This window comes from Anomaloglossus baeobatrachus, chromosome 2 (genome assembly GCF_048569485.1).
Source record: "Anomaloglossus baeobatrachus isolate aAnoBae1 chromosome 2, aAnoBae1.hap1, whole genome shotgun sequence".
NCBI lineage: Eukaryota > Metazoa > Chordata > Amphibia > Anura > Aromobatidae > Anomaloglossus > Anomaloglossus baeobatrachus.
In genome coordinates, this window is record NC_134354.1 from 21,435,118 (window position 1) to 21,454,752 (window position 19,635).

The 19,635-nt window shown below is 41.9% G+C and overlaps 1 protein-coding gene across 1 annotated transcript in view; it reads right to left on the reverse strand.

Moving 5' to 3' along the window:
• Window positions 1–16,851: 16,851 nt before the first annotated feature.
• The window catches only part of POU2F1 (POU class 2 homeobox 1), a 135,898-nt gene continuing 133,114 nt past the window's right edge, over window positions 16,852–19,635 (reverse strand). Inside the window, exons 15-16 of the mRNA XM_075332849.1 lie at window positions 19,277–19,365; window positions 16,852–17,777 (exon numbers count right to left, since the gene is read on the reverse strand). Of these exons, the coding sequence (XP_075188964.1) occupies window positions 17,473–17,777; window positions 19,277–19,365 (394 nt within the window). The 3' untranslated portion in view covers window positions 16,852–17,472. The remainder of the gene's footprint in view (window positions 17,778–19,276; window positions 19,366–19,635) is intronic.

Here is a 19,635-nt window from a genome sequence, read left to right on the forward strand (position 1 = left end):
ACTGGTCTACAGGTTGTACGTGGTACTGCAGCTTAGTCCTGTTCAATTCAATGCCACAAACAACCCATAGACAAGTGAAAGGCATAATTAATATATATTCTGTCTTCCACTTGTCTATGGGATGTTTGTGGCATTGAAGTGAAGAGGACTAAGCTGCAGTACCACGTACAACCTGTACACAAGTGTGGCGCTGTAAATAAATGAAAGCAGCCATGTTTTGGTTTATATCGTCATCTAGGTCATTGCAGGTACACGTGGCGCACCGTACCATTGCCTCGCCACGTGTTTCATCCTTTTAATTTACTTGTCACCACTTAGTTTTTCTCTGCTTAATATTCTGATCGACATTGAAAAAAAAAAAAAAACCCCGTACCTGGTCCGGATTACGAGTTCCAATAAAACTTCTACTCCAGTCACATCCTAAGCAAGTTCCCCAAATTCTGTTGAAAAGACGTCTGCTCAGCCGGTGACGGTTCGGTTTGTGTCGCAGAGCAACGAGTCGGATTTTCCGAGCAGCTTTGGATGAGATTGATGTAGAAAATAAGACCAGAACGAGGACAAATAGTATAGAAGAAAATATATAGACACAAAGGAAAGGTCCGCGGGGGGTCACAGGTCATCTCGTCGACGGACCTGCCCTATCCCATTTGTGGGCAGCTTTAGTGGATTGTATAGAACTTTTTTTTTTTTTTTGCTGTATATATATTTTTAATATTTGAATATTTCAATATTTCAATATTTTAAGCTGTAGGCTAAATCTGTATTATTGAGAGCATTTTGATTTTCTGTAATTATATATATATATATATATATATATATATATATATATATATATATATATATATATATATTTCTCTAAAATGTCCCTAAAACTATATATAAAAAAATCCTGAAGTCCCTAAAAATGAAATATATACAGGGTGGTCCAAAAGTAGGTGGACAGTATTTGTAATAGGGTTATCAAACATGGTGTAAAGTGAAACTAACTCGGTTGACCTTAGCAACCAATCAGATTCCACTTTTCATTCTTCACAGACTCTTTGAAAAATGAAAGGTGGAATCTGATTGGTTGCTAAGGGCACCTGAGTCAGTTTCACTTTACACCATGATAGATATAAGCCTATTACACATACTGTATGTATTATATGGTATATAATCCTGAACCCTCCCTAAAAATATAAAATATATATATTATTATAATGTGTATATATATATATATATATATATACACATATACACACGCATATATACATATATATACATACATACACACACACACACAGTATATATATTATATATATATATATATATATATATATATATACATACATACATACGGTATATACATATATACACATACATACACAGATTATATATTTATATTTACACACACATACATGCATGCATACATACATATATATATATATACACATATAAATTTATAAAAAAAATTTAGGGAGGGTTTAGACTTTATTTTAATACATTGTTAGGGAGCGTTAAGGATTTTTTTTATATATATATATATATATATATATATATATATATATATATATATATATATATATAATAAAAATCCTTAACGCTCCCTAACAATGTATTAAAATAAAGTCTAAACCCTCCCTAAATTTTTTTTTATAAATTTATATGTATATATAAATATATATATATGTATATATGTATGTATGCATGCATGCATGTATGTGTGTGTATAAATATGTGTATGTGTATATAATATATTAGAGTGTGTGTAAATATATATATATTATACAGTGTCTTGCGAAAGTATTCGGCCCCCTTGAATTTTTGAACCTTTTCCCACATTTTAGGCTTCAAACAGACATAATTTTTAATTTTATGGTGAAGAATCAAATTGTGCAGTTGAACGAAATTTATTGCTTATTTTAAATTTTTGTAAAAAAATAAAAAACGGAAAATTGTGGTGTGCAATATATTATTCATACCCTTTACTTTCAGTGCAGCAAACTCACTCCAGAAGTTGATTGAGGATCTCTGAATGATCCAATGTTGTCCTAAATGACTGATGATGATAAATATAAGCCCCTGTGTGTAATCAAGTCTCCGTATAAATGCCCCTGCTCTGTGATAGTCTCAGGGTTCTGTGTAAAGCGCAGAGAGCATCATGAAGACCAAGGAACACAACAGACAGGTCCATGATACTGTTGTGGAGAAGTTTAAAGCTGGATTTGGTTACAAAAAGATTTCCAAAACTTTAAACATCCCAAGAAGCACTGTGCAAGCGATCATATTGAAATGGAGGGAGTATCATACCACTGCAAATCTATAAATAAAATCTAAACCCTCCCTAAAAATGTATGTGTTTAAAACAAATTTAATATAAATGTGCAAACAAACAAGGTATTTCTGGAGCGAGGAGACTCGCCTCTAACAGTATATGAAATCTCTGCTTTCGTTTTACAAGGTTTTTTTTTTTTCTGATTTAGTATCGTATTAAAAAAAAAATACATTTCTTAAAACCAAATTGGTATTTCAGAAATTAAAAGGATTAAACTTTTTGAAGTTTTATATTTGTTTTTGTTGCTAATTTGATCAAAATGATGAAAGTTATTTAATTTTGAAAATAATTTTAGTGATTTGGTTTTAGTCTTGGGGAGAAGAAAAACAAAAAAGTAAACAAAAAAACCTTCAACTACGGTAAGTGGCCTCCAAACCATTGCTGACTTGTTCGCCTGCTTGTCTGTACTCCCAGTGCTTAGTAACAGTACAAACTCTTGCAGTGGAAGGAGGCATCACTGTTAAAACAAACAAAATATAATAAATAAATAATATTTATTCATTTATATAGCGCTATTAATTCCACAGCGCTTTACATACATTGGCAACACTGTCCCCATTGGGGCTCACAATCTAGGTTCCCTATGAATATATTTTTGGAGTGTGGGAGGAAACTGGAGAACCCGGAGGAAACCCACGCAAACACGGGGAGAACATACAAACTCCTTGCAGGTGTTGTCCATGGTGGGATTCGAACTGAGGACTCCAGCGCTGCAAGACTGCAGTGCTCACCACTGAGCCACCGTGCCGCCCTAAATATGTCTTCATGAAAGGTAATTTCGCAAATCACTTTATCATTGGATAAAATTAGCAAAAACATTTGGAAAGTTTGGACTTTAATTCGAATCTGGGATCAAAATTTTCAAAAACTTTTAGAATTTTGTAATTTATTGCTTTTAACCCATGCAGTTTTCTGAGGTTTTCCTTCTTTCTTTCTTCAATGTGTAGAAAAATCTCAATTAATAAATTTCCACCATGTGTTTTTGCTTGATTAAAAAACGCTCAAAAGACTTGACATAAAACACAAAAAGTGGATTACTTTCCCATAGAAATGCAGACGTTCAGGCTTTAACCACTTCAGGTTTAAAAAAAAAAACAAAAAAAAACAAACCAAGAGTAAGTGACCGGTCAGTTCTGGACTTTTCCACTCGTTAGACACGCTGTACTTTACAATACAAGCCAGCGGGAAAGATCGGAAGACGCTTTGACTTTTTTTTTTTTTTTTTTTGGAGCCTTTTGTCATCGTTTTTGGATTAAAATACAATCAGCGGTTTCTTAATTATTCAATAGTGTAAAAACAAAACACATAATCAGAAAAAAAAAATATGACGTCATAAAATCCAAAAACAGCCTGTGGCCAAAACAGTCACAAAAGAGCCAGTAAAACACCCAGGCAATGAAAACAACAAGAGCAAAACAAAAAATGTTTCAGGGAGATTTTTTTTTTTTTGTAAAAGAATCTTCTTGAAAAATGCATCATGTGCACACAGCCCAATAGTGAGCAAGATCATATTACCAGGGATTACTGTGGTGAAGGGTCAACACACACACACACACACACACACACACACACACACACACACACACACACACGGTGCAATCCGTGAACGTGGACGTTTTCATTAACATTTATAAAAATTTTTTTTAAAAAAATAGACCTTTCCCCTTTAAGAGTTTTCCTCTTGCCGGACTGTAGACTTCATTGTGTGGCGTTGTGCATTGCTCCTTTGCTCATACTAGTGATAAATTGCTTTATCTGTGTTTTACTGTCTGGATGGTCAAAAAAAATAAAATAAAAAATTGTAAAGTTGTTTTCCTCGTACTTTTTTTTTTTTTTGAGAAATCTGAAGGGACTGTGGTCCTCGGCGTAGCTCAACAGTGCAATATATCTTCCCACCGATATGTTTTGCTTCCATCCCTTTCCTGGCACCTGTGATACCGGAGCGGTCAATCGAGGAAGAGGGGAGGTGTGGCAACGAACGTAAATCAAGTTTGTGGAAAGGTGCCGTGAACTAAGGCTGCTCCTGTGCTTGGTTTGACCAGTCATTTTGTGCGACATTTGTAGGCTCCGTATGAAAGGGTGCAGGAAAAAGATGCACCGAAATTAAGAGTCGCACCACCAGTGAAGTACACTTCGTGAGATATTTTACGCTACTAACAATTCTGGTGTAATAAATGCTACCACATTCCATTAGACGGCCAGGCGTAGCCACACATCATCCCAGCACCTCCCATTTTGGAAGAGTTGCTTGAACTCAGTCTGGATGGACCTGTAACTACTGTAAAAGCAGTAAAGTGTTAGTCTTTACGGCCATCAGCGATTGGCTGCAGCATCTGGACAGATGGGACTGGCAGAGGACCAGAACAGGGGTGGCGGGAGAATTGGTAAGGGAATACCATGCAATGGAAACACCCCTTTTGCCCTTGTTGTCAGGAGGGACAAAAAAGGGAAGAAAGGAGGTGGGGGAAAAGAAAAGAAAGGAGGTGGGGGAAAAGAAAAGAAAGGAGGTGGGGGAAAAGAAAAGAAAGGAGGTGGGGGAAAAGAAAAGAAAGGAGGTGGGGGAAAAGAAAAGAAAGGAGGTGGGGGAAAAGAAAAGAAAGGAGGTGGGGGAAAAGAAAAGAAAGGAGGTGGGGGAAAAGAAAAGAAAGGAGGTGGGGGAAAAGAAAAGAAAGGAGGTGGGGGAAAAGAAAAGAAAGGAGGTGGGGGAAAAGAAAAAAAGGAGGTGGGGGAAAAGAAAAAAAGGAGGTGGGGGAAAAGAAAAAAAGGAGGTGGGGGAAAAGAAAAGAAAGGGGGGGTGGGGAGAAAATTAAGGGGGGGGGGAAAAGGAGGAGGAGGAAAAGAAAAGAAAGGAGAAGGAAAAGAAAAGAAAGGAGGTGGGGGAAAAGAAAAGAAAGGAGGTGGGGGAAAAGAAAAGAAAGGAGGTGGGGGAAAAGAAAAGAAAGGAGGTGGGGGAAAAGAAAAGAAAGGAGGTGGGGGAAAAGAAAAGAAAGGAGGTGGGGGAAAAGAAAAGAAAGGAGGTGGGGGAAAAGAAAAGAAAGGAGGTGGGGGAAAAGAAAAGAAAGGAGGTGGGGGAAAAGAAAAGAAAGGAGGTGGGGGAAAAGAAAAAAAGGAGGTGGGGGAAAAGAAAAAAAGGAGGTGGGGGAAAAGAAAAGAAAGGGGGGGTGGGGAGAAAATTAAGGGGGGGGGGAAAAGGAGGAGGAGGAAAAGAAAAGAAAGGAGAAGGAAAAGAAAAAAAAGGAGGTGGGGGAAAAGAAAAGAAAGGAGGTGGGGGAAAAGAAAAGAAAGGAGGAGGGGGAAAAGAAAAGAAAGGGGAGGGAAGAAAGTGAAGGGAAAAGGGAAGAAAGAATCTCAAAAAAGTTAAAACACTTGAAAAATGGTTTAATGAAGTTTACAACAGAAATGAACTGTACAGTTACAGTAAGTTTAATATATATAAAAAAATGACAGCAGACAAATGCATGTAACACAAAAATCTACCATTTATCCTGATTCACCGTGGTCTAAATGATCTTCCAAGGTTTCGGCTCACTTAGGAGCAGCCAGTTTTAGAAAAGAAAAAAAACAAAACAAAAACACTAGGTGTTTTTTTTTATTATTATTTATTCATTTTATGTCATTTTGATTTATTTTTTTTAAAGAGACAAAATCGCCCGTATTGATCAACGTCGGACTGTTTAAAAAAGGAAAAACAGTATCCGAAAAACGTTCACCAGTTCCACTATGTACATCATAACTGGGTTAGCGTCTGACTACAATTCATTTTTCTCTTCCAAATAGAGTACTGATGAAAAAAGCAACATAAATAATCGACCAATGACCGTTCAGTCCAATTTTGATGAAGGACGATCAGTAGTTTGGCAAAAACTTAGGGTTAGAAATCATTGAAGGACGCCTGCAGTTCAATTCGCAGGATATAAATAAACCATAAGCAAAAGTCATGAAGAAAAAAAAAAGACCGTGCTTAAAACAGGGATGGGAAATAAAAAGTCTCTTTAAAAAAAAATAAATAAAAAAAAATTAATTCTGAAGATGAATATTGTTATCAGTGTAAGATGCAACCGGAAGCAGGTACGTAGACGACATTCTCCTTGTTGAATAATTATGTACACGTTTAGAACTTTCCGTATTTTTTTATTATTTTTTTTCCTTTAATATGAACACCTAGGCAGTGAAAACTGTTATGTTAATACATACACAGACACACCCAAAACATACAAAAATACTATTATCTCAAACTACTAAGAGTAAGACGGTCAGTTAATCTCCATGCTATGACTTCTTAAGAGCATTACACTGAAACAAACGAGAATTCAACAACAACTGATTTTTTTTTTTTTATTATTTTTTTTCTTTTTCTTTTAAATATCCCAGAAATATATCAAAATATACATCTAAGCTTTGGAATTACTGAGGTTAGACTAATGCAAGTGCTGGGTCATAGTACTTAATACACAAGTCTAAGGTTCTGCGGGAAAGAAATCATCTTTGGTATCTGCATCAGGCTAATATTATTATTATTATTAACATTTGGATTTGTTTTTTTTTTATTTTTCGCTTTGGGATAGAGCTTGTATGACCCTACGACCAAACACCCCATAATCAACTGAGAATAAAAACATCCATGTAAAAAGTTCCTTCATTTGCGATTCCCCCATCCCCCCTCCAAAAAAAAAGTTTTTGTTTTTCTTTAAAAAGTCACAGGCATCTACCTAACGCCTAGCACACAAAGAAAACAAAAAAAATAAAATTTGAGAAATACAAATGCATAGTTGCACGTGGTGCCGAGAAGAAAGCAAATGTGGGAAAAAAAAAAAGCACAAAGCTTTGTGATCGTGATGTCGCAGGACAACAAAAACAAAAATTCTAGTAGTCGTAAAACATAATTGTAGACATAAAAACTAAAAAAAAAAATAAAAAGAAGTGCACCTTAGCGTATGTTAGTCAACCACAGCCCATGACGGGTTCGACCCCACTGACTGGAGAAGCCTTGGCTTATATGCATTGCTCTTTTGGGGTCCAAGGCGCTCCAGGTCCAGAAGGTTGAACAAACCCAATCAGAGCAGCCAATATTGTACCGGCTTTATCTTCGGTTCGCGGGGGGGAAATTCTACGGGAGAACGTTAGGACTTAGGAGGACAAAGCAACAGGAGATCTGCCCGACAATACTAGATGGTCGAAGACTGAAAAAAAAAAAATTCCTTTTCACCCATTAGTGCTTTGTCTTCCATATCCAAGTGTTTAACAAGGCTCCTTCCCCCCCGGAACTGAAGGTTTTATCTTTCCAACAGTTTTTCTTTTTGGTTATTTTGTTTGTTTTTTGAGTTCATACAATCATAGAGAAATCTTTGGTTTGGCTGGGAAAAAAAAAATAAAAAAATTGAAAAACAGTTAGCAAAATAAAGACAAAGGAACCGACCCTCCCGGAGTTAAGAGCAGCACAGTGACGTGGCGAGAAAAACAAGAGGGGTACGGGAAATGCTACATTCTCGTGACTCCTAACCACCGGATGGCAGACCAGATTGTCCACAAACCAAAAAGCTTTGCATTTTTTTTTTTTTTTTCACCATACTATTTTATTTTATTTTTGGTTAAGCTTGAGAAATAAACCAGTGTGAGTAACAACAAAGAACGATGGTTTTGTCTAGTAAACTGTGATGCGTTATGTACAGAACTCGTGTATTAGCCGTTTGGTAAGATAAAGGCAACAGAACTCCTCCGACATATTCTAAGCATCCTCTATCCTGAAGAAGCTCGGAATACCAAGAACTTGTAGGAACTGTGTAGGACTCATCATCACCTTCTCCTTTCCCGCTCTCTAAAGTTAGTGGTCACTAATTATGAGCGAGCACTACCATGCTTGGTACTCGTAACTAGTGATGAATGGACACTACCATGCTCAGTACTAGTAACTAGTGATGAAGGGGCACTACCATGCTCGGTACTCGTAACTAGTGATGAATGGGCACTACCATGCTCGGTACTAGTAACTAGTGATGAGTGGGCACTACCATGCTCGGTACTAGTAACTAGTGATGAGTGGGCACTACCATGCTCGGGTTCTCGGTACTAGTAACTAGTGATGACTGGGCACTACCATGCTTGGGTGCTCGTAACCAGTGATGAGTGAGCACTACCATGCTCAGGTGCTCACTACTCAAAACAAGCAGGTCAGATGCTTGGATGAGCTCGACTTGAGTACAATGGAAGTCAATGGGGAACTCTAGCATTTTTCCGGAAGATGCTAGAGTTCCCCATTGACTTCATTATGCTCGGTACTTGAATCAAACCCATTTGAATCTTCGACCTGCTCGTTTCGAGCACCTGAGCATGGTAGTACTCGCTCATGACTAGTTACGAGTACTGAGCACCCGAGCATGGTAGTGCCCGCTCATCACTAGTTACCAGTACTGAGCACCTGAGCATGGTAGTACTCGCTCATGACTAGTTACGAGTACTGAGCACCCGAGCATGGTAGTGCCCGCTCATCACTAGTTACCAGTACTGAGCACCCGAGCATGGTAGTGCCCGCTCATCACTAGTTACCAGTACTGAGCACCCGAGCATGGTAGTGCCCGCTCATCACTAGTTACCAGTACTGAGCACCCGAGCATGGTAGTGCCCGCTCATCACTAGTTACCAGTACTGAGCACCTGAGCATGGTAGTGCCCGCTCATCACTAGTTACCAGTACTGAGCACCCGAGCATGGTAGTGCCCGCTCATGACTAGTTACGAGTACTGAGCACCCGAGCATGGTAGTGCCCGCTCATCACTAGTTACCAGTACTGAGCACCCGAGCATGGTAGTGCTCGCTCATCACTAGTTACCAGTACTGAGCACCAGAGCATGGTAGTGCCCGCTCATCACTAGTTACCAGTATTGAGCACCCGAGCATGGTAGTGCCCACTCATCACTAGTTACGAGTACTGAGCACCTGAGCATGGTAGTACTCGCTCATGACTAGTTACGAGTACTGAGCACCCGAGCATGGTAGTGCCTGCTCATCACTAGTTACCAGTACAGAGCAGCCGAGCATGGTAGTGCCCGCTCATCACTAGTTACGAGTACCGAGCATGGTAGTGCCCGCTCATCACTACAGGTCATGTGTTGCTACAAAGCAAGTTCCATTTTACACACAGCACATCGTTGGCAATTCTGTAGGGTTTCTAGACAAAGTTAAAGCAAACCATTCAGTCACAAAAGTTCTATAATGAGGTATACAACAGCCCCTGTACCTATAATAATGAGGACCCCCAAGACGATTCAACTAGGCTTTGCTACCGAAAGAAGGGAAAGAAAAAAAAAAGAAAAAAAAAAAGTTGATTTTTTTATGTTTACAATGACAACGTCCTCACTACTTTACATAGATGGATCGTAACTCACTTTTGGTAATAAAAGGAACAAAACAAAAAAAAAAAAAAAGTGTCAAAAAATTAGAAAGCCAAACAATATTGTAAAATTTATTTTTTCCTTCCCTTCTTTTCACATTTGATGAACACTACGTTTCCCCATGACCTCTTGACATTAGTTCCTTGGTAGCGCTCAGAATTCATTAGAAATCATAAGTCACACACATACGTATCGAGCTCTTCATCAAGTCAAACATGAATTAATACCACTTACAGGCACGTTTGCAAAGCAAACATGTTAATAAAGCTTTTACGTGAATAGAAAAACAAAAAAAAAATAAAATAAAAAAAAAAAATTAAAAAAGGTCATTATCTGCTTATTATGTTGCTGCCGGCGGTAAAATTGGCAACTAAATGCTATGTGCCAACCAAGACTCAAGTACTGGACCAAGGATCCCAACTCTTCTCTTTCGGACCATTAATAAATATTTGTCAATGAAGAAAAAAAAAAAAAAAAATATAAAAGGCTGTTGGAGTGTTTTTTTTTTTCTCAAAAAGTTCATAGTTTTATGCAGCAAAATAATAAAAAAAACCCTCTAGCAGGTAGCCCTACAATTGGAAATTTGGTCTTAAGCGTTTTTTGTTTTTAATACCAAGAGCAACAGACACCACAATAATTAAAAAAAAAAAAAAGTAAAAAATAAAAACAAAAAACAATAAATCAAAAATAGACATTAAACACAGGAAAAAATTACACAATCTTTGGAATTGCAGTTCCTGAAGGAAATCTTGAAGGTTTGGATATAAAGACTCTTGACTTGCACACATCTTTGCAGTATTTCAGTGTATTGAGGCAATCGCGGTCTACCGAAGACCAAACCCTCGTTTTACCAGTTCGCACCCACCGACAAGTGGTCACTTTATTTTTTTTTTTGGTAATATTTAAGCCCCTTTTACATATATTCACAACTGGCCATTCGGAAAGGTCTTCGGCTTTACTGGCAGAAGCGAGACCCAACGACGTTGGCCCGAGGGTCGGCAAGTAGACACGTGTCCCCGGAGAGACGCGTTACCTCCGTACCTCCAGACGTATACATTACACACTCACGATACGAACACAATACAAACACCGGCCCGTAGAAGGGACTCTGTATCTCACAGTTTTTGGATTCTTGGCGACGTAAAGGTCAGGTGCAAAGAGGAGAACTGGGACAACTTCCCTTCAGCTTTGTTTTTTTAGTACTTTTTGGTAAAGATAGGCTTAGTAGCCCTACGAAGGAAGTCTCGTCATTCCCCGTTACAAGTCTTTAACCCTCCGCTCGCGAAACATATCGGCTTAGGACTATACATGGGGGGGTAAAATAACACAAGGAACCCATTTCATTTTTGCTTTCCCAGTTAGACTATACGATGCATCACCCATACTTTCCACTATGACTCCGTAAGGGTCTAGAAAAAAATTAAAAAAATTAGGTAGGTCACGAAGGGAAGCAGCGAGGAGGGGGGACGAGTAGGACCACCACCAGACATACCGCAGTCGCCTTACGGCTGGATCGGACAAAGCTTTGGCAAAAAACATCTGTATAAAATATAATCCTCCTATATCATAATTCTGGTTCCCTAAACCCAACAGAGTCCACTTGTATATATTCTATAAAAAATAAAACTAAAATACACAAATGGAGTAAAAAAAACAAACCAAAAACAGGAAAAAAACAAAAAGTTCGATGTAATGTTCGTCAATGAAAATTATAGAATTATTTTTTTTTTCTCCAAAATTTCTGAGCCCGTCCTTGTCAACGCCAAGATGAGTTGAGGTATTTTTTTTATTTTTTATTTAGGAGGCCAGAACGTAGTCTGGACAATGCAGGAGCTGCCATGAGAACAAAAAAAAAAAAAAAAGAATATAGGATATGTAAAAAGGAATAAATTAAATGCGATGGACTACACAGAGTAGATTTCGTTTTCGGGGATGGAAGGGAGAGTAACTGTAGTCCCCACTGGCACAACCTTTCATTTTCGAGAAGACTCTTTTTGGAATGAATCCTGGCCCAATGGTTTTTGATGGGTAAACAGTCTCTTAGGTTTCTGTTGAGCCCAAAGTAGATGACTCTAGTCAGTGACAGTGCATTAGGCTTTGTCCAAGCCTTTAAAATTAGAGCTCAAGTCATCATATTTAAAGCTTTTCGATTTTTTGCCAACTTTAAGAAATGGCCGTGTTGGCAAATGGGCATCCTCAAAACTCAACCCGTCAAATAAGTATTTTTGGGCCTTCACACAGAATTGGGGTGACATCTAGGATTCACATGGAGCGTTGTTAAACTTTTGGTTAATAATGCCTTGCAATAGAAAGGGACACTGGTTTGAGACCTTGGTGGTCCTTTAATAGACCAGACACATGTCTAAGAATCTGTCTGCAGGCTAAACTGCGATGCTATATTACTATAGTTGCCTTGGTTGTAGACCATGGCAGTTCTTCTAAAGCCAAGGCTCCTGAGAACTTTCAAGAGCCTGCCAGTAGAACCAATAACGCTTGGGTTATATCTCTTTATTAGTCTTGGCTTGAGACCATGACTGTCAATGTAAATTAAATTTCAGAAGCATGCCGAAACCCCAATGTGGTTATTTTACTTTAATAGCCCTGGCGTGAGACCATGGCGGTCCCTGTAAAGTAGATTTCAGAAAAATGTCCAAAACCCAAATCAAAGTGGGTTTATTTTACTTTAATGGCCCTGGCATGAGACCATGGCGGTTCCTCTAAACTAGGTTTCAGAAGAATGTTCAAAAACCCAAATCAAACTGGGGTTATTTTACTTTAATGGCCCAGGCTTGAGATGATGGCGGTCCACCTAAACTAAGTTTCAGAAGAATGTCCAAAACCCAGATCAAACTATACTTATTTTAATTCAATGGCCCTGGCTTGAGACAATGTTGAAACTAAAGTTTAGCAAAAGCTCTAAAATCAAATCATATAGGTAATATCTTGCTATAAAGATTCTGCTTGTAGACCATGGTGGTCACTTGGCCGCTAAGAGTGAGGAACATCCCCAAAATGCTTTATGAAGTCCCAACTTCACTGCTGTTATATTTGCCTTGGTTAGAGAGAATTCCTTAGCAGCTATGGTTAAGTAGAACTTCAAATGCCATGCCAGCAAATCCCATCACATTGGTTATTTTACTCTAGAGGCCATAGCGGTCCCACATCAACTAAGATTCAGAAGAATCTCCAAAACCCAAATCACACTATTATCTTTGATAAGCATCAAGAGCATCTCTAAGACAATTCCTGCAGACCCAAACAGAACTATAGCTGCCTTAAATAAAGCCACCAAGGGACCACCATGGTCTTCAGTTGAGAAGAATATTTACGGATCCTATCAAAAGATCCAATTGCAATGGTTTTCCAATTTATGTATATCAGCTCACCGTGTATAAGCTCAGTCCTGGCTTCTCCCTGGAGAGCTGGATGATCCTACTTTTCTTCTATTTGTAATGGTTTTAATTAATATTTAGTGGCCCCAGTTTGGGCCCATAGCGGTCCCTCCAAAGCTAAGGTTTAGGAACATCTCCCAAATCCAAATTAAGCTCCCATTTTATTTCCATATAGATGTCCTGCAGGAAAGAGGTTTCGAAACTAAAAGGCATCAATAAAGCATTGATATTGCTTGAAGCGTAAGTGCACAAAATCATAGCTTCTCAGTCTAAACAGATCCTGTTACCAGTGGGGATTACACAAATGCTAGGAAAGGTGGAGGAACAGAGGTGGTCAAACAAAATTCTGATATTTACACATGGAAAAACCCAATAAAATTAGAGTTTGCCTTAAACATACTAAAAATGAATGAGAACGAAAAAAAAATAAAAAATAAAAAATAAAAAAAATATACAAAAAAAGCAGCAACATTTATATATAAAATAAACCCCCACCAAAACAAAAAAAAAAAAAAGAAAAAATTGTCAGTAGCATCTATCTTGTCACTCACTGCCTCTGAACTGCACTTACACAAACTAGTCCATTAGTACAGCAGCTTGCTAGAAATTGACTTTGGTTCAAGCTTGGTTAACCGTCCTCTATTGCAAAAAGAGGCAACGCGACGCGCAGGCGGCACGCGCTTGGCTTCTCTTCAGCATCGGAGGGGTTAAAATATATATTCAACAACTTAAAAAAAAAAATACAAAAACATATATATTTATATATACACATACACACACAAACAAGGTCGAATGAAACGGGTTAGTTGACTGCTTGCAGTTCACTAGTCTATCACGTTAGAGATGGAAAAATCGCTCTATTTTAGGAATTACTGGCAAAAAAAAAAAAAAAATAACCAAAAAGTTAAAAAATATGGAGTTGAGGGAGATTTTCTGCGCGTGTTCGGGATTTTCCCAACAACTTAGTGCACCGGGGATGTCCTCTACATACAAGGACCGCGTGCGACCATCGTCGTTTGCAATAGCACGCGGCTAGAAGTCGGGCAGAAGACGACCCTGCCGAAAAAAGGCGTAGTGTGAACTGCAGGGCAGCAGCGATCCAGTCTGCGTTATCATTCATTCAAATTTTTGGTTTTCTTAGATCAGTAAATTAATAAAAAAAAAAGCAAAAAACAGAAATACACATCAGAATGGCCGCCTTCCAGGTTTGCACAGAGCGCAGCAGACTCTCCTCGCCACACGCCGCGCTGCGCCACCAGCACCTGCTTCCCCGGATCATAACTTATTGACGTTTCTGCTGAGCGCGCTCAATCACCGAGACACCAGGCCCTTATGATGTGTGCAAAGAGGCTCCGCTCCCTCCCGGAACAACAAAGCCGAGCACAATAATCCACGCAACCTTTGTCACTCCAGCTGCTGCCGGGAATAAAAAAACTCCCGCCACCCTCCGCAGCACAATGAGCCTCGAGGAGGTGAACCATTTCCAAACTCAGATCTCTGTAGTGTAAAATTTCGAAAATATTAAAAAAACCCTTTATGGGCTGCAGGATGTGGTGTAACCTATAGGCCCACACACCGATCTTTCTGCTGACCCCCGGGATGTGGTGTAAACTATAGGCCCGCACACCGATCTTTCTGCTGACCCCCGGGATGTGGTGTAACCTATAGGCCCGCACACCGATCTTTCTGCCGACCCCCGGGATGTGGTGTAACCCATAGGCCAGCACACCGATCTTTCTGCTGACCCCCGGGATGTGGTGTAACCTATAGGCCAGCACACCGATCTTTCTGCTGACCCCCGGGATGTGGTGTAGCCTATAGGCCCGCACACCAATCTTTATGCTGACTCCCGGGATGTGGTGTAACCTATAGGCCCGCACACAAAAACTCTTTCTGGGCAGCAGGATGTGGTGTAACCTATAGGCCCGCGCACTCATTTTTCTGCTGACTCCCAGGATGTGGTGAAAGCTATAGGCCCGCACACCGATCTTTCTGCTGACTCCCGGGATGTGGTGTAACGCAGAGGTTCCCAACTCCAGTCCTCAAGGCACACCAACAGTGCAGGTTTTCAGGATTGCCTTAGTATTGCACAGGGGTTGGAATCATCGCCAGTGCAGGTGATTAAATTACCACCTGTGCAAAACTAAGGAGATCCTGAAAACCTGCACTGTTTGTGTGCCTTGAGGACTGGAGTTGGGAACCTCTGGTGTAACCTATAGGCCCGCATACCAATCTGTCTGTTGACCCCCAGGATGTGGTGTAACCTATAGGCCCGCACACCGATCTTTCTGCTGATCCCCAGGATGTGGTGTAACCTATAGGCCCGCACACCGATCTTTCTGCTGACCCCTGGGATGTGGTGTAACCTATAGGCCCGCACACTGATCTTTATGCTGATCCCCAGGATGTGGTGTAACCTATAGGCCCGCACACCGATCTTTCTGCTGACGTCCGGGATGTGGTGTAACCTATAGGCCCGCACACCAATCTGTCTGCTGACGTCCGGGATGTGGTGTAACCTATAGGCCCGCACACCGATCTTTCTGCTGACGTCCGGGATGTGGTGTAACCTATAGGCCCGCACACCAATCTTTCTGCTGACCCCCAGGATGTGGTGTAACCTATAGGCCCGCACACCGATCTTTCTGCTGATCCCCAGGATGTGGTGTAACCTATAGGCCCGCACACCGATCTTTCTGCTGACCTCCGGGATGTGGTGTAACTTATAGGCCCGCACACTGATCTTTCTGCTGATCCCCAGGATGTGGTGTAACCTATAGGCCCGCACACCAACCTTTCTGCTGACCCCTGGGATGTGGTGTAGCCTATAGGCCAGCACACCAATCTTTCTGTTGACCCCTGGGATGTGGTGTGACCTATAGGCCCGCACACCGATCCTCAGACTCCACTTTGCACACATCACATGTAGCGGTGGTTTCGAATGCCGGTGCTTACAGAGCATTATTTCCCCAGTCTGGCAACTTTTACTGCATAGTAGAGCCATATCAATGTAAAATCGTTATGTGCAACCCACCAAAGGAGACGAAACAGGCAAGATATCTACACGATACCCTCAATCCAAAATAACCTGGCAAAATCCCGCATTAATAAGCCGCCGAATGCAGTAGAAGTTGCAGTAAAGGGGTTTCCGCATCTTCCGGAGCGGGTAGATCCCCTGCCTCCTGCTTGCTCCCCCGCCTCCTGTTTGCTCCTGATGATTGACAGGTCGACCACACTCTACAACAATGCAAGCAGAGGCAGCTTGATCTCTGCAGCACTGAAGCTGCCTGGATCTATAGCAAAAGAGCTTGTAAGTGCTGAACTCACTGCTTAGGAAACCGACCACCGCTGACAAGACGGCCGGTAACCGAAGCAACGAGCAATAAAATTAAAAATCCCTCCAATATTGGATTTTTAATAAGAGGTTAAATTGCAAAGTTGCTTGTTATATTTTTTTTTAGCCAGCACTTTGCAAATTTCACCATTTACTAAGCTGAGACAACCACCCCCCCCCCTCCCGTTAAGTCAATAGGTTAAAGTCACCTAATCAGGACGAAGGCGGCGGGACGATCATTTTGCCGGCGTCTATAAATCTGCGACGAGGAGACGCTCGCTTTTATCAAATATTGCTGTCACCCACACAAACCAAAAACTATTCCAATACCTCTGGAAAAAAAAAAAAAAACAACAAAAAACAAAAAAACACTTAAAGGTCAGGGACCAGGTTAAACAAAAACAAAAAGCATTAGTAATACAGGCCTGCCTAAAATTGTACCAGTTACGAAAAAGGAACCCCAACATTTCGATATGACTATAAACACCTTGCATGACATAAAGGTCTGTACAACAGACCTATACAAAAACGATAATTACAAAAAAAATAATAATAAAAAGTAGATTCCGACTAAAGCAAATTCCCCTTCCAATATCGGATTTTTTGTTATTTTTTTTTTTTTCTTTTAATCCGTTTTGAACAACCAACCTTAACTCGTCCATGAGACTGCTGGAAATGATAAGTAGTCCTTTCACGTTTTGTGATTATTTTTTTTCTCTTTTTTTTGTTTTTTTTTTAAACGTTTGATTATTTTTTTTTGGATTTTTTTTCCTTTTTTTTTTTACATTTTTGGTTAGAAAGTTCTCTGATCAGTGGTTATCCTGAAGAGAGAGTGTTTATTATAAAATTAGGCAAATCGTCCATCTGTTATTTTGTTCTTGACATTATCTTTTTTTTTTTTTTTTTTCCATTTATTTCCATCCGGCCTCTCCTTGTCGTTTCACGTACGCAGCTCTCCCGCACTTGTCCCGAGAGAGAACGGATGACACAGTTACTCGTGTTGGGTTAGTCGCTCGCTATCGGAAAGTGATCCCTTTGCCTCGGCTCACTGTGCTTTGGAGCCCGACGTGGTGGTGGAAGCTGGTCCGCTGGCAGTGGCCACTGTGAAGAGAGAGTTTTGGATGGAGTCAATTGATGAGGAGGTGGCGTGAAGGCTTGTGATGGGCGTGGCTGCCCCTCCGGCGGCTGCAGAGACCAGGCTGACCGGGCTGCTGGTGAGCAGAGACAGGTTCTGAGGGTTGAGGAACAGGGGTGCAGTCACAATGTTAGGAGTTCCTCCTGCGTTGGCGAATACAAAGTTTCCAGAAGCATCCAGTGACGTTATTGGAAGAGATCCACCGGATGCCAAAGCTGGGGACGAAAAAAGCAAAAGTTGTGATTCACTACAGATTATATATATATATATATATATATATATATATATATATATATATATATATAAAAAAAAAAAAAAAATCATCAGAGAGCCTCCGACCCCAGCCCCGGGGGAAGCGGCCAGCGTCTCCGACTCCAGCCCCGGGGGAAGCGGCCAGCGCCTCCGACCCCAGCCCCGGGGGAAGCGGCCAGCGCCTCCGACCCCCGCCCCGAATGGGAAGCGGCCAGCGCCTCCGACCCCCGCCCCGAAGGGGAAGCGGCCAGTGCCTCCGACCCTCGCCCCGGGGGAAGCGGCCAGCGCCTCCGACCCCAGCCCCGGGGGAAGCGGCCAGCGCCTCCGACCCCAGCCCCGGGGGAAGCGGCCAGCGCCTCCGACCCCAGCCCCGGGGGAAGCGGCCAGCGCCTCCGACCCCAGCCCCGGGGGAAGCGGCCAGCGCCTCCGACCCCAGCCCCGGGGGAAGCGGCCAGCGCCTCCGACCCCAGCCCCGGGGGAAGCGGCCAGCGCCTCCGACCCCAGCCCCGGGGGAAGCGGCCAGCGCCTCCGACCCCAGCCCCGGGGGAAGCGGCCAGCGCCTCCGACCCCAGCCCCGGGGGAAGCGGCCAGCGCCTCCGACCCCAGCCCCGGGGGAAGCGGCCAGCGCCTCCGACCCCAGCCCCGGGGGAAGCGGCCAGCGCCTCCGACCCCAGCCCCGGGGGAAGCGGCCAGCGCCTCCGACCCTACCTATGATGTTGACTGCATATAGAGGTGTTACCAGTAATTTTACAGCAGGGGAGAAGGTGAGCTTCAACCCCTGTATACCAAATCTCCAACATTTACCATTAATTTTGAGCCATTTTTATTATATATCTTTAGAATGGGTTCAGAGCTCCAAATCCACTGCTTGGGCAAATTATTAAATTGCGCTGCCTTCAGCCGCCACTAGGGGGTGCTTAGGAACTTTCTGCATACTATGTGACCAATGAGATGAATGTGTGACCAGTACGCAGTATAAGCTCCCCCTAGTGGTGACTGCAGAACATCAGAATTCTACCTTTTCCCTCCTGAGATTGGGAGTGCTGTATAAAAAGACTAAATGGCACAGAATTTCAGACCCTGTTATACATATAGGTTTATAAAAAGAAAATTACAAAATGTAGTTCATAGGGGAGACACTGCTTGAACTAAAAATTGCCTTGGTTGCTAGGGGCATGCTGCCTGACAACTGGATTTAGAATGTTGCAACTTCTAGGCAGTGTATCCATAGCAACCTGTCATTTCTGTTCTGACAAAGGATATGCAGAGGCTGAAAGGTCGTCTTAGTGTGACCTCCCCAATTACTCAAATATGCACTAAGAAGACATGTAAAAACACGCGATGGCTTCCCCTATTATATATATTAGGGGCGCCGCCTCCCCCCGGTGTAATCCCGGCTATTCATGGTCTTTCATACAGAAACATGTCTTCAGGATGAAGAGATAAGCGCTGTCGGACTGACCTTGTATTGTTGCCAGCGTGCTGTTACTCATCAGCGCCGGGCTAATGGCGCTGCCCAGCGTTCCCGGATTCAGGCTGAATAAGGCGCCTCTGTGAACAAAAAAGATACAAAACCACCACATCACTCACATATAGAGGACAAAGCAAAACCTCCGACCACTGCACAAGGAGGCGGGCCGGGGAGGACAGAGAGGACGGGGAGCCCGGGGAGGACAGAGAGGACGGGGAGCCCGGGGAGGACAGCGAGGACGGGGAGCCCGGGGAGGACAGCGAGGACGGGGAGCCCGGGGAGGACAGAGAGGACTGGGAGCCCGGGGAGGACAGAGAGGACTGGGAGCCCGGGGAGGACAGAGAGGACGG